General features: G+C 49.3%; 2 protein-coding genes and 1 pseudogene across 4 annotated transcripts in view; 1 reads left to right on the top strand and 2 right to left on the bottom strand.

Annotated features, from left to right (window-relative positions):
* Positions 1–13,386, top strand: part of Kiaa1522 (KIAA1522 ortholog) — a 29,673-nt gene extending 16,287 nt beyond the window's left edge. For 2 of the 3 annotated variants that reach the window (XM_046468597.2, XM_046468599.2), the window contains exons 2-7: positions 6,523–6,693; positions 6,776–6,831; positions 7,106–7,229; positions 8,075–8,191; positions 8,283–10,820; positions 11,262–13,386. In XM_046468597.2, coding sequence (XP_046324553.1) covers positions 6,523–6,693; positions 6,776–6,831; positions 7,106–7,229; positions 8,075–8,191; positions 8,283–10,820; positions 11,262–11,284 — 3,029 coding nt within the window. In that variant the 3' untranslated portion in view covers positions 11,285–13,386. Of the gene's footprint in view, positions 1–4,493; positions 4,641–6,522; positions 6,694–6,775; positions 6,832–7,105; positions 7,230–8,074; positions 8,192–8,282; positions 10,821–11,261 lie in introns of those variants that run through there. The other variant, XM_046468600.2, reaches the window with a different exon arrangement.
* Positions 13,387–13,414: 28 nt separating this feature from the next.
* LOC124075416 (small nucleolar RNA U13) lies at positions 13,415–13,529 on the bottom strand (annotated as a pseudogene).
* A 244-nt stretch (positions 13,530–13,773) lies between these two features.
* Positions 13,774–22,994, bottom strand: part of Yars1 (tyrosyl-tRNA synthetase 1) — a 30,177-nt gene continuing 20,956 nt past the window's right edge. Inside the window, exons 9-13 of the mRNA XM_046468601.2 lie at positions 19,465–19,600; positions 18,368–18,465; positions 17,289–17,482; positions 16,635–16,776; positions 13,774–14,589 (exon numbers count right to left, since the gene is read on the bottom strand). Coding sequence (XP_046324557.1) covers positions 14,479–14,589; positions 16,635–16,776; positions 17,289–17,482; positions 18,368–18,465; positions 19,465–19,600 — 681 coding nt within the window. The 3' untranslated portion in view covers positions 13,774–14,478. The remainder of the gene's footprint in view (positions 14,590–16,634; positions 16,777–17,288; positions 17,483–18,367; positions 18,466–19,464; positions 19,601–22,994) is intronic.

The raw sequence follows: 22,994 nt of genomic DNA, 5'->3' as shown, positions 1-22,994 counted from the left end.
TGTAAAAAGGAAACTTCACTTATACGTTTGGGATAGTAGAAGAGAAAGTGCCTCTTCTACCTGAGAGTTTCTTATGCTCATTTGCCTTTGCCTTGCCTCAGGGGGAGTAAAATCCACAGATGCTCTTGGTTCTGTTCAGGGATTCCTCTAGAATGTGTGACCTGAGGAAACCCTGGCCTTCATGTGGAAGGAAACCCTTGGCTTTCATGTGTCCACCAGTATAGTAAGGGGTTGAGCGTAAAAGCCTCTGAGCATTCTGACTTTTCCCTGGAGGGCTGGCCTGGGGCAGTAAAGACCAGGCCTGGTGCTGGCAAGTTGGCTATGAGGGTCCCAGCTCCTGAGCAAGGCCACCTGGACAGTTATGCCCTCCCCCCTCATTCCTCTCCCCTGAGTCAGGCTGGCCTGCCTGTGGGTGCGCCTCCCCCACCCTGAGCTTTGGAATGGGGCAGGTTGAGGCCTCACCCCATGGAGTTTGTTGCCAAGACTGTGTGTAAGCATGCGCATGCGGCTGGTGTGTGTGTGGGGTGGGACACAGGGGCTCCGTCTCTGATTGCTCCCTGTCCCTGGGCTCAGGAAAGCCCCTGGGTGGTGGGTACACATGCTTGTCTTCCTGTACATACAGCCACTTGGGCCTTGTGAGTGTCTATGCAGTTGCCTAAGTGGATGAAGAGGGTGTAACCTGGGTGTGCTTTGTGGGTGTATTTCTGAGCTCCACCTTTGGAGATGGCCCCAGTGGGACATTAGAGGTACACACCCCCATACCCGCTCAGGGACTGTATCTGATCTCAGGAGCTTGCCTGGGTGCTCCTTGGTGTGCCTGGTGCGTTGGGGGTGTGGCCACAAGTAGAGTGCCTTCTCAGCACTGGGAAGCCTCCTTCCTCAGGCAGATGTGGGGGCAGAGGTTGCTTGGTGAGCTTCTGTCAAAGCCTTAACCCCAGCTGGCACTCCTGGACTGTACCAAAGCAGAAAGCCATGTGGCCTTGGGCCAGGTCCTTCCATTCTTTGGACATCAAGTTTGTGAGGTGCCCTCCCCCACCCGAGATTCAAGTCACTGAGCACCTTCCTAAGCAAGCGCAGGTGTGTAGACCCGTGCCTGGGGTGGCTAAGAGAGGCAGCAGGCTCTGACCAGGCTGTGGGTTGGGAGGGGGAGGGACGTTGCTGGAGCAACCAGATGTTATCAAGTGTGAGAGCCTTGGATCTGGCTGTGGAATTTGCAGCTGTGGCCCTGACTGACATATGTGGGCCTTGGACTTCTAAGGGCTAATGTTCCCCCAGTCCCAGCTTAGCCAGAGCTCAGCTCTTTGTTTCCCTATTGAGAGGGAAGCTGGGGGTGACTGCCCTGCTCAGTGAAAGGCTACAGTTTTAGAGCCAGCCAGAGTTTGGGAAGTCACCTAGGTCTCTGAGCCTTACATCTGCCGTCAGCTACTAGGAGCTTCAAGTACCTTCAAGTAACTGCCTTGAAGGGCTGCCCTAAGATCCAGCAGGACAGACAGATGGACACAGTGGCTCCCAATTCCAGTTATTTGGGAATCTGAGGAAGGAGGATCACAAGTTTCAGGGCCAGCCTGGGCAACTTAGTGAGACCCTGTCTCAAAACTAGGAAAAGGGTTGGGGCTGGGATTGTGGCTCAGCGGTAGAGCGCTCGCCTAGCATGGGCAGGACCCGGGTTCAATCCTCAGCACCACATAAAAATAAAGGCATTGTGTTGTGTCCATCTACACCTAATAAAATAAATATTTAAAAAACAAACAAACAAAACAAAACAAAAAAAAAACTAGGAAAAGGGTAATTTGGTGCACAGGAAGGACACTCCTGGGTTCAATCCCCAATACCAAAATCAAGAACCAAAAAAAAAGGAAAAAGGATCCATGAGGACATAGACAGGGTTTTGCTTTCCACCAGTACCTGGCACCATGCCTGGCAGGGATTAATCACCCAGCAAGTGTCGGTCTGCTGCTCTTTTCTGTTTGTGTAATACTGATAAGTGAGTTGGGTCTGGCCTAAGAGGGGGCGTGTGGGGGAAGCAGGTAGTCAAGAAACCTCCAATTAGTAGAAATGATGGAGTTCCTGGACCCCTTCTTTGGGGAGATCAGGTTTGTAGCTGGCATAGTGGACAGCATGGCTTTTGGATTCAGGTTCTCTGAGTGAAGTGCTGATATCATTTGTGCAATGAAGCCCAGAGTGGGAGCTTTATGGGTGTTTGCCCCTGCTGGTCTCTAGGTCTTCCTCTGTAAAATGGAAATAAAGGTGCCTACTTCTTGGGACTGTTATTTAGAGTTCAGTGATGTAACATATCTACTATCCAGCTCCACAAATATTTGCTCTCCAGAGGGCAAGGGCTTAGCCATGGGCTTGAATGGTCTTAGAGGCGAGCAAATGGGAAAGGAGCTCCAGAGGGGTCTTAGACCTCTAAGGAGTCCAAAAGAGGGCAGGGAGGGAGGGGTATCCTTGGCGAGTTTGGGAAAGAGCACATTATAGTTCACAGAACCTCTCTTTCAGAGTCTCAGCTGCTCTAGAGTTTCCAGGAGGATCCTTTTTGTAAGTGTCTCTACCCAGCTGAAACTCTCTTGACTGACTTCCCAGGCTTTTGGAATGTAACCTGGAGTCTGCTCAGGCCTAGGAGCCCCACCTGACCTGGCTGCTGCCCTCCTCTGCTCTCATCTCCTGCCAGTTTCTCCGCACTAGCTTCCTTTCTGTTTGTGGAAGTCCCACTCCTCCTCAAGGCCTTTACATTTGCTGTGCTTGTCTGGAAGGCTCTACTTCCATATCTGCCTTGGCTGGCTCCTCATTTTTCAGGTCTCAGTTCCAATATCCTTTTCTTAGAGGGTTACCACCTCCAAACACAGCTCCTCAGTTTTGTTTTGTTTCGGTTTATTTTTTATTTTTTTGGTACTGGCACTTAAACCCAGGGGCGCTTTACCAGCCCTTATTTATTTATTATTGTTTTTATTATTTGTATTGGGGATTGAACCCAGGAGCACTTTACCACTGAGCTACATCCCCAGCCCTTTTTATTTTTTATGTTGATCCAGGGTCTCTCTAAGTTGCTTGGGGCCTTGATAAGTTGCTGAGGCTGCCTCAGCCTCCCGAATCATGGGATTACAGGTGTGTGCCACCGCACCTGGCACTCATCAGTTTTTACTACCTAAAGTTATATTAGCCTACCTCATTCATGTATTCCTCAAGTATTTACTGAACTCATAGTGTGTATCAGGCACTGATTCAGGCTCTGGGGATATTCTAGTGAACAAGATAAAGTTATCCTTTGGCTGTATCCCTAAGTACAAGCTTAATATTTACTAACCAAATGACTGGATATAGCATCTTATAAAGAGGAGTTATTGGCCCTTTTTTCTTTTTCTTCTTCTTTTTGGTTCCAAGGATTGAAACAGGGGTGCTCAACCACTGAGCCACATCCCCAGCCCTTTTTTTAAAATACTTTATTTAGAGACAGGGTCTCACTAAGTTGTTTAGGGCCTTGCTAACTTGCTTAGGCTAACTTCAAACTTGTGATCCTCCTGCCTCAGCCTCCCAAACTGCTGAGATTACAGGTGTATGCCACTGCACCCAGCCCAGCCATGTTTTCATACATAGTCTTGACTTTTGTGTGATGGAGGTAGATTTGAACATGGACTTGACTTGCCTCTTAGTACCTCTCCTCTCTCCATCCCTCCTACCTCTTGACTATTTTACTGACTTTGCCTATGGGCTCTTTTTTGCTAATGTGTTCTCCCTGCCTGGTGATCCAGCACACAATCAGTTAGACCAAGTAGGGCCAGCAGGAAGAATCCTAGACTCAGGGAGCTGGAGGTCTGTGTTTAAATCCTGCCTCTGCTGTGTGACCTTGGAAGTTCTCAGAGCTGTTCTGGGCCTCTGATGACACACTGCCATCAGTGGGAAGAAAGTGTGGGGTTGAACACACATATGAGGAGGGGGTTGTTACCAACAGCCACTGTGGTTCTGCTCTGGGCCTCTCCCTGGCTTCCCAGTATATACTGTGTCCTGGGCCAGATTGTACCCCTCCAGGGGCCTCTGCCCACAGCCTTGCCACTCCCACAAGGCAGCCCTGGGCTCCTGCCTGACTGCTCCATGAACTGAGCTCTTTCCCCCAAGGAATTATCCCATCAGCCAGAAGGGCGTGGGGGTGGGCACCATGCCAAGTCTGGTCTGGTAGCCCTTACACCTACCATCTGGCAGCTAGCTGGGCCCTTCGCTTCGCTCTGACTCCTGAATGTTTAGACAGGACTTGGTGGCAGTGTTAGTGATCCCTGCAGAAATTATCTTCCATCCCCCTAGTCATACCCGTTAGTAGAGCAGAGCACCTGCAGTCTTTCCGCCTCAGTTTCCTCGTGTCTCTGGGTCCCTGCATAGGGGGTGGGGTCGGCGAGTAGGCGGGACCAGTGGCGAAGGTGGGAGGAAGACCTGGAACAGCCCCTCCCCTTCCTCTGCCTGCAGCGGGTGCGGCGGTGGGTTCGCTGGCGGGCACCAGGCAGGCGGGCTTAGTGCTGGGCTGTGGTGAAGGCCCTCCTGGGCGCACGGAGGAGGTTAGAGTAGGGGACATCCCCGAGTGGCGCCCGCAGTCATGGTGGTGTTCCTTGGCCGCCACCTCCCTGCGCTTCTTGAGCTCTTTAAGAAGAAGGGTGAGTGAGTGGGTGTGGCTTGGAGGGGGACGGGAAGGGATCCCCACAGCTCCCTTAGCCAGACTCTTCCCTAGACTGGGGGATCTAGGCCAGGGAGGAGCAGTGGGGTTGGGTCCGGCGCTATTAAGGAGGCCGGAGTCCCGTGTCCGCGGCGTGCCTTTGTCCAGCCGCTTTGTTGCTGCCTTTGTCTGGGCCTGCTTATGCTTGGGAGGATGGACCCACATCTTCTGACCTTGAAGCCTGCCGCCCTCGGGCCAGACTGCCTTCCTGCAAGGGTACCCATAATTTACTGGGTGCAGCCTCCAACCTAGTTCAGAGTGAGGGGACAGCCCCTTTTGGAGTCATCCCAAAGGTAGGGGAGTATGGGATGTGGGGAGCTGCAGAGAAAAGTGCCACTGGAAGTTGTGGAACCATGTTTAGAGGCCTGGGGGTTTGGAGGAAGGGACTTATACCCATTCTTTCTCCTAGTAGCTGGGCTTTCAGGCCTGGATTCAGACTGTAGGGGCCACAGCTTCTTGGACTTTTGGAAACCAGGGGTTCTCAGTCTGAGTGTGATCCAGGAGTCCCCTCTGGGAACTTGGATTTAGTTCCAGCTGATTGACTCCCATTTGCTGGGTGACCTTAGGCGAGGCCTTTCCCCTTTGAACCCGTTTCCCCACTTGTAAAATGAGGGTCTGAGGGAGATATCCACTACCTGCTGGGGTACCTCCTACCTCTGACCTCCTGGCTTTCCTGGGGCAGGAGCCCTGGCCCTTGAAGAGTAGGCTGAGGAAGGGTGAATGGCAGGTATCTGAATGGGCCACCCTGTTCCTGGGGTGTGTCCCTTTAAAGGGCTTGTTTTGTTCCTGCCCCTCTACAAGGTACTGCCAAGGTCACATGACCCTCCACTGCTTTTGCTTATGTTGTGGGTTTCATTTAAAGAAGGGCTAGGGCTGCAAAGTGCTGACACAGCTCCCCCATCCCCAGGATTAGATGACCAGCCCCCTGTGGGCGGAGCCTGTAACAGGATCTTCTGTAATTGATCCCTGGCTCCATGCATCAGGGCCTGGGCTAGGGCCTCCATACCTGGGACTCTTCTCCCTGGAGAGGTTGAACTCTCTTGACTGGGGGTAGGAGTGCCTGGGTCTCTTTTCTCCCCTTCCCTGTCCATTCTTCCACGAAGGGGTAGTCCTATGGGTGAGTAGGGGGCCCAGGAGATTATATTCTTGGCCTGTTTTTCCCTGTTCCCCAGTGTTTTCTGGGACTCTGGTTATGACCCCTTCCAGCTCCTCCTCCTTCTGGTTTCCCATAGTATCTTCTCCCCGGACTTGGGCCAAGGCACTGTATGAAAAGGGTGGTTTGTTTTCCTTTAAAGTAGGGCTTGGGGTCTGGAGGTGAGCATTGTATTTGCTATGGGATATGTGTATACAGGGTTGTTTTGCACGGGGCCCTGAGTGACGTGTGTATACACAGTTGTGTGTATGCTTAGATACTGTTTACATGTGTACAGAATGGGAACTGTGGGTGTTGTGGATAGGTGGAGGCTGGGTATGGATACTTATGTGGGTTCATACTTGGGTGCTGTTTGTATGAAACTTGTGTGCATAGACTGTGAGCCTCTGTGTCCTGTGTGTCGTGCCTTGCGTGTCCATTTGTGTGGTGTGAGTACTCAGATATTTGCGCCTTTGGGCATAGTTTGTGTATGTATTTGGGGGCTGTGTGTATTAAGTGTTTACCCCAGTATTGTGGGTTGTATGTCTGCACTGGGGAAAGTGGGCATTTGCATGTGTGTGTAGGGACCATGGGCAGTCTGGGGACTCGGGTGCCTTTGTCATGGTACCTGTGCATTTTGAGGACCCACATGCCTTTGGGTCTTACCTCCCTTCCTCCTCCATCCTACTAGGTTCTGCCAAGGCTGAGAGTGAAAAACGTCAGAGTGCAGGGCCTGGCCAGGGGCTAGGGTCTGTAGTGGATGAGCACCAGGACAATGTCTTCTTCCCGAGTGGGCGACCGCCTCACCTGGAAGAGCTGCACACACAGGCCCAGGAGGGGCTCCGCTCCCTACAGCACCAAGGTAACCCTTCTCACCCTCCCTCTACTCTCTCAGCTCCTGAAGTCAGGAGCCTAGCCCAACACTCTCTTCTGGTGTCTTCCAGAAAAACAGAAACTGAACAAGGGTGGCTGGGACCATGGAGATACCCAGAGCATCCAGGTGAGCCCTGCCCCTAGTTCAGTCCTGATTGCTCTTGCCGCCTTTCTTGACCTGTGGCAAGCATGGCTTTAGACCTTCTGGGTCTTTTTCCTTCTTGTATCTCAAAGGGCTGGACTGACTGACCCTTCTGGGCTAGTGTGGGCTTGCTCCAGTGATGCTGGCTCTGTGCTGGGTAACACTCGAGGGTGGGGGGGTCTGTAAATCAAAAGTTCCATTGAGGCGTTCTGAGCAGGCAGCCCACAGAGGCCAGGGACTAATCTTCTTCTCCCTACAGTCCTCCCGGACTGCGCCAGATGAAGACAGCATCTCCTTCTGCAGCCAGACCACATCCTACACGGCTGAGAGCTCCACGGCAGAGGATGCACTCTCCATCCGCTCAGAGATGATCCAGCGCAAAGGTGTCTCCTCACTGGCCAGAATTCCTGGGCAGGGGAGAGGGGTGGTGGGCACCATCTTGTTTTAGCACCCGCAGCTTCCCTTTCTCCTCCTAATTGTGTCTTCTCAGGCTTTGTGATTCAGTTAATTCAGGAGACAGTACACTGTGTCCTCTTGGAGAGAGGTGCTAGGGATTGAACCCAGGCCTTTGAGTATGCTAGCCAATTGCTCTATCACTGAGCCACTGAGCCTTGTCCCCAGCCCCAAGCAAATGAATCTTAACTGTAAAATTAAGAGTAGGGGTTGGGCCTGGTGGTACATGCCTGTAATCACAGCAGCTTGGGGAGACTGAGGCAGCAATTTATCGAGGGCCTAAGCAACTTGTTGAGACCCTGTCTTAAAAAAAGGGGTGGGGATGTTGCTCAGTGGTTAAGTGCCCCTGGGTTCAATCTGTAGTACCCTCCGCCCCCTCAAAAAAAAGTTGGAAATTTGGGTTTTGGCTTGATGTTGCTAACTGAGCAGCCACGTGACCTTAGGCAAATCCTTAACATCCCTGAACTTACGTTTGATGTTTTATAAAAATCAATAGATAATAATAGCGTTTACCTTATTGGAATGAATGCTGAACATTAGCATGTGGACATAATAATGTGTTCACTAAATAAGTACTCACTAAATGGCAATGATCATTTTGACTTAGCCTTCCATAATCTTATAGAAAAGAAGCCTCTAGTTTTACCCATATCTATTTGACTGCAGAAATCTTTTATCCCAAGGCTATTACTAGCACTTCACAAAAGTAGTGCTCTGCAGGACATGTGGAGACCTTCTGCTCTAACGTTTTTTTCCCCCCTGAATTGGCCCTCAGGCTCCACTTTCCGACCCCATGACTCATTTCCCAAATCTTCTGGACGGTCAGGGAGGCGTCGGCGGGAGCGTCGGAGCACCGTGCTGGGTCTGCCTCAGCATGTGCAGAAGGAACTTGGTGAGCCCTGGGTTTAGGTGGGCAGTGGTGGTGGGTGGGGAGCCAGCCAGCCCCTCTTTGCTGACTGCCACCTGCTCCTCATCCATTCTAGGCCTGCGGAATGAGCGTGAGGCACCAGGTACTCCTCGGCCTCCTGGTCCACGGGATGCTGTCCGAATCCCCACAGTAGACGGTCGCCCAGCTGGCATGGCCTTAGGGACTGGGGTCCGAGTATCTCTGCAGGCACTGGAGGCAGAGGCAGAGGCTGACGCTGATACAGAGGCCGTGTTGCAGCGCCACATTGACCGCGTCTACCGGGATGACACCCTTGTTGGTCGGTCCTCAGGGGCCCGGCCCCCTCCATTGACCCGGCCCATGTCTCTAGCAGTTCCTGGACTGACAGGAGGGGCAGGGCCTCCAGAGCCTTTGAGTCCAGCCATGTCCATCTCGCCCCAGGCTACCTACTTGTCAAAGCTGATCCCACACGCTGTGCTGCCACCCACTGTGGACGTGGTAGCCCTGGGCCGCTGCAGCCTGCGCACATTGAGCCGCTGCAGCCTGCTCTCTGCTAGCCCGGCCTCCGTCCGTTCCCTGGGTCGCTTTTCCTCTGTCTCCAGCCCCCAGCCCCGTAGCCGCCATCCTTCCTCTTCCAGTGATACCTGGAGCCACTCTCAGTCTTCTGAGACTGTTGTGTCTGACGGTTCCACCCTCTCCTCAAAGGGGGGTTCTGAGGGTCAGCCAGAGGGCTCTGTGGCCAGCAGTAGCATGGCACCAGCTCCCCAGGGGGGCAGTGGGAGGGGTTCCCCTAGTGGGGGCAGCACTGCCGAGGCCTCAGACACAGTCAGCATTCGGAGCAGCGGGCAGTTGTCTGGCCGGAGTGTTTCCCTGCGGAAGCTGAAACGGCCGCCTCCACCTCCTCGCCGGACATACTCCCTCCATCAGCGGGGCTCCGAGGCACCCGATGGGCCCTTAGGGTTGCCACCTAAGCCTGAGCGGAAGCAGCAGCCGCAGCTTCCCCGGCCCCCCACCACAGGTGGGTCAGAAGGGGTGGTGGGTGCAGCACCTTGTCCACCCACCTCGGTAGGTAGTAGCTGGGTGCCTGGCTTGTCTCCTGGTGGCACCCGGCACCCCCCACGATCCCCAGAACGGACACTTTCACCCTCCAGTGGATACTCGAGCCAAAGTGGTACCCCGACCCTACCTCCCAAGGGTCTGGCAGGTGCCCCTGCTTCCCCAGGCAAGGCCCAGCCTCCTAAACCAGAGAGGGTCACTTCCCTTCAGTCTCCTGGTGTCTCTGTCTCCTCTTCCCTCACGTCTCTGTGCTCCTCCTCCTCTGATCCTACTCCCTCAGACCGCTCTGGTCCACACATGTCCATCCCCTTGAGTGATAGGTTTGTCATACCTCCTCACCCCAAGGTGCCTGCCCCCTTCTCTCCTCCTCCTCCTTCTAAGCCCAAGAGCCTTAAAAAAGCTGCCCCTACTTTGGCCACTCCTGCTGTGGTTCCTGGGCCTGTCTCTACCATTGATACTAGTCCTGAGTCTCTTCCCACTCCCCAGATATCTCTGGTCCCACCCCAGGAGTCTCCTGTTGTCTCCAAAGATCAGTCACCCCCACCATCCCCACCCCCATCTTACCATCCACCCCCACCACCTAGTAAGAAACTAGAGGTGGTTGAGGAGGCCCCAACTTCCCTAGAGACTGAGGAGCCCCTCCCAGACCCCAACTGGCCCCCACCCCCACCCCCTACACCTGAGGAGCAGGATCTGTCCATGGCTGACTTCCCACCACCTGAGGAGGCCTTTTTCTCTGTGGCTAGCCCTGAGTCTGCAGTAGCCCCTGGGCCTGTCAGCTCCCTGGCTGCCTCCCAGAGCCAGCCCCAGGGGACCCCAGACCCTCCTCCAGCCCCACCAGCCCCACCCGCAACTAGTTCTGTCCCAGAGCTGGTCAGACTCCCTCGGAAGGAGCCAGTAGGCTGCAACAAGAGCAATGGGGCTTCCAGGGACGAAGCTGGTGTGCCCCTGGTCACCCCTTCACTCCTGCAGATGGTGCGGCTGCGCTCTGTGGTCGCTTCCACAGGTGCTCCAACCTCTGCATCAGGGCTATCAGCCCCCCAGAAGCCGCTGCGAAGGGCCCTGTCAGGTCGGGCTAGCCCTGTGCCTGTCTCCTCTTCTGGGCTCCATGCTGCCGTCCTACTCAAGGCCTCCAGCCTGGCTGCCAGTGAGGGCCTCGGAAGTGCCCAGCCCAATGGACCACCGGAGGCCCGGCCACAGTCTCCCCAGTCTCCTGCCTCAACAGCCAGCTTCATCTTCTCCAAGGGCACTAAGAAGCTACAGCTTGAACGGCCAGTGTCCCCTGAGGCCCAGGCTGACCTCCAGCGGAATCTGGTGGCTGAACTTAGGAGCATTTCGGAGCAGCGGCCATCCCAGTCCCTGAAGAAGTCACCGAAGGCTCCCCCACCTGTGGCCCGCAAGCCCTCGGTGGGAGTCCCCTTACCTGCTTCTCCCAGTTTTCCTCGGGCTGAACCCATAACTGTTCCTCCTACCAATGGGCTCCCTCATGCTGAGGACAGGACTAAGGGGGAGCTGGCAGAGAACGGAGATGTTGTGCAGCTGGTGGGCCCAGAGGAGAAGATGGGTCCCCCAGACTCAGGTATAGTGCGCAGTGGTGGGTGTGGGTCTTGTCACTGATGGTAGGAAATAAATATTTGAAGTCCTACCACTGGGCATTTGCTTTTGGGTCTTTGAGATGGTTAATTTTTACAACAAAAGGGAACAAAACAAAAATAACTGGATTTAGGAGGCCTGGGACAGGTGAATTATCACTTGAACTACAGGAAAAGGAACATGGGGGTGGGGCTTTGACCTCAGACCTACCAGGTATATTCCAACCTTATCATTTTGTCTTATCCTAGTGCTGTGAAGTGTGGGACAGTGACACCTACTTTACAGTGTCTGAGTCAAGTTTCCAGCTGCTGTCACTGGTGTCTGTCAAGTGAGAGTTTAGGGAAAGGCTGGGTGAAAGTGTGCTTGGGCTCTCAGTGTCTGAACCAAACTGGGCGCCCCTTACTAAATGTTCCTTTTTCTCTCACAGACCCACAGAAAGAGCTGGTCTGACCATGCACTGGCACTGCTGACCCATCCCAGGAATACAATCTCTCAGGGACCTGAGCAGCTCCAAGGACGAGAGGACAGCAGACACAACCTAAGAGAGGACGCCTGCAGCCTTAACCTCCACAGCCTTCGATATTTATGCAAGCCTGGTGTCGCCGCCCGTCCTCCAGATCACCCAGCTCTCATGCCTTTCCCCTCAAAGGACTCGCCTCCAGCAGCTGCCCCTTCAGCCTTGGCCTTAGCCTCATCATGAAGGAGGTAGCTGGTGGGAGTGGGTGACTGCGCCCCCTGCTGGCCCTGAGGCCACAGAGACGGGAGCAGAACACTTCATGTGTTTTTTTTCACCCCCCCCCCCCATGTCCAAATCATGCACATATTGTAGTCCAGAATCAAAGCACTTTTGTGAAGTGGCTGCATGTCCATCCTCCAGGGCTTGGGAAGCCACGTTCCAAGGGTCTGTTTACATGGTGGCAGCATCAATCCCTGGGTACCAGCCCATAGCTGGGACCAAACTGTCCCTCCTCCCCAATCTAGTTTGCTCCTTTCTTAGTTCTTGGAGGTGGGCAAGTCACATTCCCACAGGCTCCTCAAGGCTGGGGGCAGGAATGGGGCTGTGGAATTCCAAAGCACAAAAGGTGCAGTGGGGTTAGCCTTCCTGTGCCTCAGTTTACCACCAACCTCCTGCCTTCCAGCTCTGCCAGGTGCTTCATGCAGGGGACAAGAATTAGGGGACTCCCAGGCTCTAAATGGGTGTGGGGAGGAAGAAGGAGAGGGCAGGTTTGCAGGCTCTGTCCTCAGAAGCAAATCACAGTAGTAGGTCATCTCAGCAGGTCCTTGGCATGCCAGACATCTGCCCCTTGTTTGATTGATCCAGCAGGCACAGTTTCAGAGGCAGGGCCCATGGGCTGTGTCCTTTTCAGCTTCACAGGGAGTACTGAGACAGGAGGGAAGATCTGGCAGGGGAGCTTATTTGGGCAGCAGCCCAGGTCTGGCCCTTGCACCTTATTTTCTGACCTTTCTCTACTCTTTGGTGCATGTCCTTCCTGCTGTTCAGCATGGGTGATTCCACAGGGGGAGCTGATTTGAGTGGCAAGAATGGGAAGCCAGAGGTGCAGTCTTACTCCAAAACCTTCCCTTATCAGAGGGCGCTGGGTGGCTCTTCCTACATGTCAGCCTCTGCTACTGATCGCTCCTCCAGGAGTTTTAATGACCTTTCTGTTTTCAGCTTATGTGATCTATCTAGGTCAGGTGGCTTCCTCATTGGTCCCCTTGGCTCCACAGGGGTGCCTCCAGTACCTCCGTGCACAGCAGTGTGGCTGCCACCCAGGGCCATCCCTTCTTGATCCTCTTTTCTCAGCAGTGACTCAGCCTTGAGCCTGGCAAGGAACCTTACTTTTAGCTTCTCCACTACTACAGACAGTGACACACTGGCCCTTGCCACCTACCCCTGGGAATGGGGGTTTGTGGGCCTGGGCTCCTCTGGCTGCCTGCTCTGGGGTTTCTTTAGTTTGCCACTGTTGTCTTCTCCCAGTGGCTACAAACCAACATCTTTCCCTTGCCCCATGGATAATGGGGAGCTGTTGCTGGTATATGTTGCACCTGTCCAGTGAGTAGGGGAAGGCAATCAGTAAGTACTCTTCTGCTTGGAGCTTCTGATCCACCCCACCCCAGGACCCAGAACCTAGGAGCAGTCAAAGCCCCATGAAACTAGGCCTTCAGAACTGCTGGAGGTGGAGGGAGCCTGACTCCTCTTTATTCCCATGTTACTGGAGCTCTTATCCTCAGTTGGGATTTTCTGAGCTTGTTCCCCCACCTGGTGGACCAGAGCACAAAGGAGAGGGGGGAATCTAGAAGAGGCAACTCTCCTTTGTTCTCTGGGGTGAATGAGCTTGACCTCGTGCAAATGGAGAGACCAAAAGCCTCTGATTTTTAATTTGCATAAAATGTTAGAAGAGAGAAGTATATATATATATATTTCTTTAAATTTTCGAGTCTTTGATATGTCTATACAAACAATCCATTCCCTCTGCCCTGAAGCTTGAGGGGTGAAAAAGCTCTGTTTCATTTAAAAGGTGTTAATTAATTAATTAAATGATTGAAACTTGGCTGTGACTGCTGCTTCCCGACCCTCCACATCAAATGGGCAATATGTTCTCAATGGCTAACACTGGTAACTAGGTGTGAGGAAAGCTCTCCCGACACACTAGTGTGAAAACTCAGTCACCACACTAATCAACCACAAAAGGATTTGGCTGCTGCTGCTGCTGAATGGGGGTGGAGCAGGGCAGGGCAGTGGTCTCTGCCAACATTTAGAAGGGAAAATGTTCTGCTTGCTGCGCTTAGCACCACCAAAGGGAAACCAAAGGTATCTGCCATCCACCAGTCCCCCAACTGTCCCACTACAATGCCAAACTTACAAGATACAAGCAACCCCAGGCTGGGAGAGGGACCCAGCAGCTGCTTCACACTTACAGACAGTCCCCATCCAGACATGCTTGTTCAGACCATTTTATTTGAATTTGACAGTGATGATTAGTGATTCAATTTTCTCGCCTTATAGAGAAATGACCTCACCCTCTCTGAAGACACACGCCATGCCATCCATGCTAACTAACAACACAGCTGGTTTAGGGAGTGTCCCAGTTTGACTGGATCAAGGGAAATTCCATGAGCCCTGGGGCAGGCCCTGTCTCCCACCAACACGAAGCCCCAGAGTAGGCATGCAGTGTGAACGCTGCCAACCACTTGATAGACCACTAGGTTCTGTTTTCCCTTCTCTTTGCTTTTCAAATCCCACAATTTCCTGTTGGGGAAGAAACTGTAATTAGCCCAGTCCAGGCACTAGATTCCAGCTAGAGGCACAGCTGCTGGGATAACTCCAAAAAACTTGGGAACCAATGTTTTTCCAATTACAAGGACTGTGGCATAAACTTTTTCTATGAGTTATATTGAAACCAGAATTCTTGAGTCAGCTGCCAAAGGAAGCTGGTAAAACTGGGTTCCCTAGCCCCACTTACCACCTGGGATGATTCCAGATTCTGGGGAGGTATGCTGCCCCTTACCCAGTTTTGCACCTAAGAAAGAGTCCAAGACCTGCTGCTTCAATGTCCTGAGAGATGGGCAAACAGGTGACAAATGGAACAAACTGAGACACCAGAAGACTCAGGATGGTAGAAGTAGGGAAGATGCTGGGCTGGCTAGCTGATATTCCCTCCTTTCAGTGTTTTACAGGAAATGTTTCCCAGCTTGGTCATGAAGTTGGTTTGCTTCCACTGTGCAATGCACTCATCAGAAATCTTAAAGTCAATCTGATTAAGATAGAGGAAAAAAAAAGTTGTTAACAGTGGTGGTTGAGATCCCAAGGAAACTTATACTACTATAGTGTAACCTGGCTCAGCTTTTCTAAGAATAATTTGTCAAAGCTTCCATGTTCATATCTTTTGTCTCAGGTAAGTTCATTTTAGAGATTTAGTTTAAGAAAATAATCATGAAAAATTAAGTACAAAGGTCTCTGTATAAGACATCCAGCATAATATTCTTTGTGTGTGTGTGGTGTGGTGTTGGGGATAGAACCCAGTGCCTCATGCATCCTCTACCACTGACTGACAACCCAGCCCACTGTAACATTCTAATAGTGAAACAATGAGAACACCCTCAATGGCTAGTAAAGTCTTAAATTATGATAATTGTGATAAACTGCTGTGTAGTGTGACCTCAGTATTTAAGATATAGAAAGTCTGGGAGCATAAAGTAGAAAAAAAATTCAGTACTGGGGATTGAACCATAGACTTTTACCACTCAGCTACATCCCTATTATCCCAGACATTTTTTTTTTTTCTTTTTCATTTTGAGACACAGTCTTGCTAAACTGCCATGGCTGGCCTGGAACTTGGGATCCTCCTGCTTCAGCCTCTGAAGTCACTGGGATTATAGGTGTGTGCCACCACACCTGACTAAAACAGAAAACTTTCAGTATGAATCAAACTGTAAATCCATTTTATGCAGAGCAAAGGACCAAAAGGAAAAAATAACTTCATTTTTTAAGTTTCTCTTTGGCAGGACTATGGATATCTTATCTTGATTTTTTATTTTATAATACTTGAGATTGAACCTAGGCTTCTTTACCACAGGGCTACATCTGTAGCCATTTTAAATTTTGAAACGGTCTCACTAAGTTGCTGAGGCTGGCCTTGAACTTGCAACTCTCCTGTCTCAGCCTGCAAGTCAATGGGATTCAGGCATGCACCATGGTGTCTGGCTGGATATTTTATTTTCTTCATTACCCCTATCTATATTTTAGACTTTTTCTACTATGAAAATTTTATTTTATAGCCAGAAAAAAAATAAGTGATTCATAGTCACCATAAAAACCCATTTGCTACATACAGGAGACACACACCGTTTAAACACCTCCAGAAGCATTTTGAGGAATCAGGTATTGAAAAAGGCACATATGGGTGTTAGTTCCATGAGAGGCAATTTTTGCTGTTTTGTTCAGTGATATAGCCCAAGCTCCTAGAATAGTGCCTGATACATATTATGAATTTGACATTTGCTAAATGAGTGAATGAATGAATGAATGAATTCAGAGATCACTGGGGCAGACCATATGTGTTAGTGTCCAGAAGGCAAGGAGAGAATGAGTATCCAAGGGTCAAGGCGGGGAGAGGGACCCTACAAGAGTTTTTGTTTGTTTATTTATTTATTTATTGGCACTAGGGACTGAACTCAGGGATGCTTTACCACTGAGCTATATCCCCAAGCCCTTTTAATTTTTTTAAATTTCTGACAGGGTCTCACTAAGTTGCTCAGGGTCTTGCTAAATTGCTGAGGCTGTCCTCGAACTTGTGGTCCTCCTGCTTTAGCCTTCCCAGTTGCTGGGATTATAGGTGTGAGCCACCATGCCTGGCCCTAGGAAGGTTTTGATTCTGGCTCCATCTTTTATTTTTTCTTCTTGTTTTCGTTTGTGATGGGGATGGAACCCGGGGCCTCTTGCAGGCTAGGCAAACACTCTACCACTGAGATGCAGCACCAGCCCTTGGCTCCATCACTTCTGGCTTTGGCAGATATCCTGCTAGGTAAAATGGAGATAATCTCCATCTCCTGTCACAGCCTGGAGATAAATAAGAAGTGTCTGAAGTTTCTTACATAGTGCCTCAAATAGCCTGTCAAAGCTCAGTACATGAGAGGTCCTTCTGAGACCTCCAGGCCCCTCAGACATCTCACTTACAGGAAGGTCTGGAATGAAGAAAGCCGAAGTCCCAGTTGGGACTGAGACAACTGTGGATTCACTAACAAAGAAGAGTAGGGACAGGGCCCAGTAGCAGGCAAGAGGGAACAATGCAGCATTTACCTGTAACTTTTCAAAAACTTTCTTCTTGGGCTTAAGTTCTTCATCTGGTTGGCCCTTCTCATAGCCCTTAACAAACACTCGCTCACCAGGAGCAGAGCCTGCAGGAGGGTCCAGAGGTTCAACCTGGCGGCTTACCCCTTCTCTGAGAAGACACACAGGACAAAGGAAGGGTGAGGCTACAGATGGCTTCCCAGGGTTGTGGAAGCCAAAGTGATCTGGGCCTTTCCAAAGGACCCTAATGGGATTTAGAACATCTTCAAAGCCATGGCCCCAGGAGGTCCTCATTACTTTAGCACATCTTTGGACATCGCCAGTTTAGATTAAATGGGGCTATTAAATTCCTATGTTAGAAGAGATAACCAAATCTGGAAGTATGAAATAATGCAGTAAAGACTTTACAGAACCTGGTTTGAATCTTGCCTCCAGCTCTTAACTGGTAGTAAGGCTTGGGCAAGTGCACACCTCCATTTCTGTTTTAACAAAATTAACTTGGGTAGTGTCTCATTCATGATACTTGAACAATAACTCCTTCAGACATCACTTTTTTGGCATCAATGAGGTGTGTTTTCTCAGGGCTTCCACTGGGCATCATAGGGTCCAGCTCCCCCGCTCTTGGCCTCCCCAGGTCCTGAGCCCCATCTAGTCCTTACTCACATGGAGGCACACAGAAGCATGCCTTGGGACTCAACTCCTCTCATCTTCTGGGGTTTCAGGTTGCACAGCACCACCACAAGCCTGTTCTGTAGTTCCTCCTTGGGCACAAATTGTACCAGGCCGCTCACCACAGTCCGTGGTTCAGCTTCGCCCACATCAATCTTCTCCACATACAGGCTGTCTGCATCTGGGTGCTGCCAGCAAGAGATATCAGGTAGGAGAATATCCCAGTAGAGCAGATCGGGGGCCTAGTGAACTCTTGTCTCCAAAAAGGGATATCTGCTCCTTTCAGAGTCCCATGGATGGACCCTCTAGAGGTAACTATTTTCAGATCCCCAGACAGCAGAGGCCTTGAAGGTATATTCTACTCCCAACCAAGAGGTCAAATTTGAGAAAATGAATATAATTGCTTCTGGAAGAATTTCTATCAGAGATTAAATGAACTGAACTGTTAGTGGCTACCACTATGGCACACATGCTACACCAGTGTGTCCCAAGTGACTGGGAGGTGGGAAGGTAAGTGTTGGCTTCACCATCTGAGGCAGGAGCATCAACAGACATTTCAAGGTAGTGTGTGAAAACCAAGTCAATGCTCGGAGCAGAGGGTGGGGTGGGGGGTGTCTGGGGTATGTAGGGGTTGGAGGGAGGGTGAAAAGGTCAGAACAATGGTCCCCAGCAGCTGACTTCGTGACTTTCTGTCTCTGGGAAAAAGTGAATCATCTTCTCTCTACCACTGTCTGAGGGGCAGGCAATGTGGCTAATCCAAGATAAGGCTTGCAACTAGTCCAGGCAAGCTGCTACAGACAGGAAAGCCCATCAGGTCAGTTTTAACGGGTAAACAAGTTCCCTCTGACATCTGCCTCCTGCATTCAGTTCCTGGCTGTGTTTGGTTGTGTAAGGTCCAGGGGCAGCAAATGGCTATGGAAAGCCTGATGCCTGGAAGGAGACACTGGGGTTCTGACTTGCAACATGACCTCAGAGATGTTACTTGCCCTCTTTAGACCAGGTTTCTTCCAGAAGGAAACAGACAAGCCTGACCCCTGTCTCTGCTTCTCTGGGATGTGGTGAAAAATGAGTACCTTCTCTACACTGATGATTTTCCCCACGCGGATATCCAGCCGGGATGGGATAACTTCCTCTGGTTCTGAATTCTTGGCAGGGCCTTTGGCAATGGCCTCTGGGAATGAGAAGAACACCATGGGGTCAAGATCCACTCCCTGCTCCCATGGAAGGTCAGCTGCTAATCTCACCAGATGAGAACACAAGATTAGGCAAGATTTAGTAGAGAATCCCCAGAACCTACCCACTAACTTATGCTTTAAAACAGGGATGGCAGTCTTTCAGAAATGACATGCCAGATTTTCATCTACTCTCTCCCTCAGTTGTTAGGTTGGAAGTGAGGGGACTGTAAACCTTTGCCACCTTTGGGTGTTTCCATTCATGCATTCCACATAGGATTTACTGAGTCTTTTCTGGAAGGGTCACATAAAATTATCAGTGCCAATATCTCAAGTGAACGGTGGACTAAGAGCCAGAAGAAGCCAGGGAATTGGGAGATCCTAAAGATGAAGTATTTTTGTTTTTTTGGTGGGGGGTACTAGGGATTTAATTCAGGGGCACTTTACCACTGAGCTACATCCCCAGCCCTTTTTACTTTGAGACAGGGTCTCACTAAGTTGCTTAGGGCTTCACTAAGTTGCTGAGGCAACTTGTGACCCTCCTGCCTCAACCTCCTGGGATTGCTGGGATCACAGGTGTGTGCCACTACACCCAGCTAAAAATGAGCTCTTGTAAGAGGCTCTGCAGGCTCTATAACAGCTTATCACCCTACATACTGATTAGGTGTACCAGGTTTATTTAACCCAATCACTCTCCTACTGAAGCAGCAGATTTAGTGAACACAGACTAGAAGGATCTAAGTACATGTCTCCCATCTGCCTCTTTTAAGATGCTGGTGCAGTAGGACATAATCACTTTATGGAATCTACCAAACCCAATCAAAACAAATCATATCTTAATCCAGGAGTTAGTGCAATAAGACAGTTTTGCACTTGAAACCTCCTGGATTCTTGGGTCCTCCATTTAAGATAGATGTGTTTCTAAGACCCATTGACAGGCTCTCTTTTCTGAAACTGTAACCTATTTCCTGGCCCTTCCCGACCCCAGTGGGCCTTACTCTGCTTTGAGGGATCAGGGTAGGCAGCACTGGCCAACTTCTTCAGGGCAGGGGTATTAAACTTTTCCCGAATGGGATCTAGCAACTTGTTCAGGGCGACTTCAACTGAATTCTTTAGGTCTCCAGGGTGTACAACCTGCAGAAGTAAATAAGACCTGATGAGATGAGGACTGGAACAGGGCACAGGATACCAGAATCTACTAAAAATGTGCATATAGGATGAAGGGAGTGTTTTCCCAGCAGAAAAGGGGGAAATAGATTTAGAAAGGCTAACTTGTCTGAAATCCAGGTCTTTTGATTTTAAGCTCCATATGAATTTGAGGGCTTTTAGAGGCTGAATATATTTATTATCCTAATTCTTCTACCATCTTCATTTATGCTTAGAGCAGTGGCAAAAACCACATGCTACTCATAGGCAGGAAAATATTCACATGGGTAACCCAAAACACTGAAGAATGACAAGACAGAAGGAAGAAAAAGGGCTTAGGAGATAGACCTAGGTTAGACTTCCAGATAGGTATGTGACACTGAACAAGGTACTTACCCACTCCTAACTTTCAACTTCTTATAAAATGAGGATAACAATAGCTGTTTCTCATATTCAGAATGAAAATAAAATCATATAATGTGGATAAAATGGTGAGAGCAGTGTTGGTCTGTTAGTACTGGTTAAACATTCCTCTTTTAAAAACTTTTTTTGGCAGTAGGACTGGGGATTGTACCTGGGGCCTCACATATCCTAAGCAAGCCCTCTACCACTGACCTACATCCCCGGCCCTTTTTATTTTTTCAGAGACAGTGCCTCACAAAGTTGCCCAGGCTAGCCTTGAACTTTTGATCCTCTTACCTCAGCCTCACAAGTAGCTGCGATTACACATGTGCACCACTATACCTGGCTAGATTGAGCATCCCTGACATGCAAACTTGAAATTCAAAATACTCTAAAATCTTAGCAGAGGCTAGGGTTGTGGCTCAGTGGTAGAGCGCTCCCCTAGCACGTGTGAGGCCCTGGGTTAAAAATCCTCAGCACCAAATAAAAATAAATAAATATGGGTGACTCAAAATGGGATAGGGAGGAAGAGCATGAGAAGACGATTACCACTAAATAGGGAAGAGAGGTGGGAGGGAAAAGGAGGGAGAAGGGGAATTGCATGGAAGATGGAAGGAGACCCTCACACAGAATACATGTATGATGTTGTGAGGAGAAAAAGAAAAAAAAAAAAAGTGTGCCACATTAGATCGGATAGAGAGAAGTGATGGGAGGGGAGGGGAAGGGGGGATAGGAAGGGCAGCAGAATAAAATAGACATTATGATTGCTGTATGTATATAGGTGACTGTATGACCAATGTGATTCTGCAATCTGTACAATCAGAAAAATGAGAAATTATACCCCATTTGATTTAAATGTATGAATTGCCAAGATCATTGTAATGTCATGTGTAGCTAATAAAATAAATAAATAAATAAAGGTATTGTGTCCAATTATGACTAAAAAATAAATATTAAAAAAAATCTTAGCAGGATGACACAAGGGAAAAAAAAATCTACATCTGACCTCATGTGATGGTTTCCAGTCAAAATATAGGCACACTAAAAATATTGCATAAAATCACCTTTGAGCTATGCACATAAGTATACATGAAACAAATTAATTTCTTATTTAGTTTTGGGTCCCATCCCCCATTACGTATATGCAAATATTCCAAAATCTGGCTGGGTACAGTAGCATGTGCCTATAATCCCAGCTACTCTGGAGACCGAGGCAGGAGAATCACAAGTTTGAGGACAACCTGGGCAACTTCATAAGACCCTGTCTCAAAATAAAGAGTTGAGGATGTTGCTCAATGGTTCAGGTGCCACTGTTTTTGATCCCCAGTACTGCAAAAAAAATTAAATATATAGCCAGGTGTGGTGGCACATGCCTGTAATCTCAGCAATTCAGGAGGCTGAGGCAAGAGGATAGAAAGTTCGAGGTCAGCAATTTAGAGAGGCCCTAAACAACTTAGACAAGACCCTGTCTCAAAATAAAAAATAAATAGGGCTGGGGATGTGGTTCAATGACTAAGCACCCCTGGGTTGGTTTAATTCCTGGTAACAAAATAAACAAAAATAACCTTGGGGTTGTAGCTCAGTGGCAGAGCACTTGCCTAGCATGTGTGAGGCACTGGGTTCAATTCTCAGCACCACATATAAATAAATGAAAATAAAAGTCCATTGAAAACCCCCCAAAAATAAAAAATAAATGAATCTGAAAAAATCTTAGATCTAAACCTCTCCCAGTTCCAAATATTTCAGATAAGAGAAACTCAATCTAGTTGAGAAATACAATTTTTCTTTTTTTGGGGTACAGGGTATTAAACTCAGGGGCACTCAAACACTGAGCCATATCCTCAGCCCTATTTTGTATTTTATTTACAGATAAATAAAATAGTGCCCAGCTATAAATTCAATTTTTCTTCCTGTGTCCCATGGCTATCTTTTTATACCCTAAATCTGGCCTGAAAGGATTTTCTAGGCATTATAAGGTGATACCCCTTGGGTATAAATACCTATAATACAGTATCGCCAACACTTTTTAATTTGGCCACCATCCAATATGGTAGCCACCAAGACTTTTGTGGACATTTAAAATTTGTAAATTAAAATGTAGCTCCTGAGTTTCCCTAGCCACATTCTAAGTGCTCAACAGCTATATGAGGCCAATGGTTTCTGTCTCAGGCAGTGCAGAAAGAATATACCCATACCACAGAAATTGCTATGGGATAACTTGGCTGCTGACCTTTTCTTAGAGGCATTTCATGTATTCCTTTTCAGTATTTCATAAAGGACAACACACAGGGTTGAGGAGAGGAGTGTGGCTTCTGTGGTCTGCCTCAGATGGCAGAAGGAAGGGTTTCAGAGTAATTGCTGTAAAACATCAAAAAATGGGCCAGACAGGCCTCCAGACCTCAGGTCAAGTCTTTCCCTCTATTTAATGCTCAATCAGGCTTTCACCATTGTCTCCAAGTGGTTCTCTAGCTGCTTCTTGCACACTTCCAGTGAAGGGGAAGCCAAGGTTAAATGAGGAAGCCCTTCCATCCCCAACATCACATCTTGCTGTGGTCCTCATCCACAGTCCTGTTTAGCTCTTAGGTGCTTCACCTACATCTTGTGACATGGTTTTGAGATTATTCCGTCATGACATTCCTCCTTCCCCAACCAACATGTCCCAGCTTGAAGTCCAGGGCAATAACATCACACTCAGAACAGTGAACAGAAGGGATCACTTCCCTGGTTCTAGATTCAACATTTCTTTTTTTTTCTTCTTGGTACTCAAGATAGAACCTAGAGGTGCTTTAGCATAGAGCTGTATTCACAATCCTTTTTTTTTTTTTTAAATTTTTTATTGTTGGCTGTTCAAAACATTACATAGTTCCTGATATATCATATTTCACAATTTGATTCAAGTGGGTTATGAGCTCCCATTTTTACCCCATATACAGATTGCAGAATCACATCAGTTACACATCCATTGATTTACATATTGCCA

Source organism: Marmota monax, unplaced genomic scaffold (genome assembly GCF_021218885.2).
Source record: "Marmota monax isolate L192 unplaced genomic scaffold, Marmota_monax_Labrador192_F-V1.1 WCK01_AAM20220418_F8-fsc00008, whole genome shotgun sequence".
Classification (NCBI taxonomy): Eukaryota; Metazoa; Chordata; class Mammalia; order Rodentia; family Sciuridae; genus Marmota; species Marmota monax.
The sequence above is the reverse complement of the archived record's forward strand: the minus strand, read 5'-3'. Positions and strand labels throughout refer to the sequence as shown.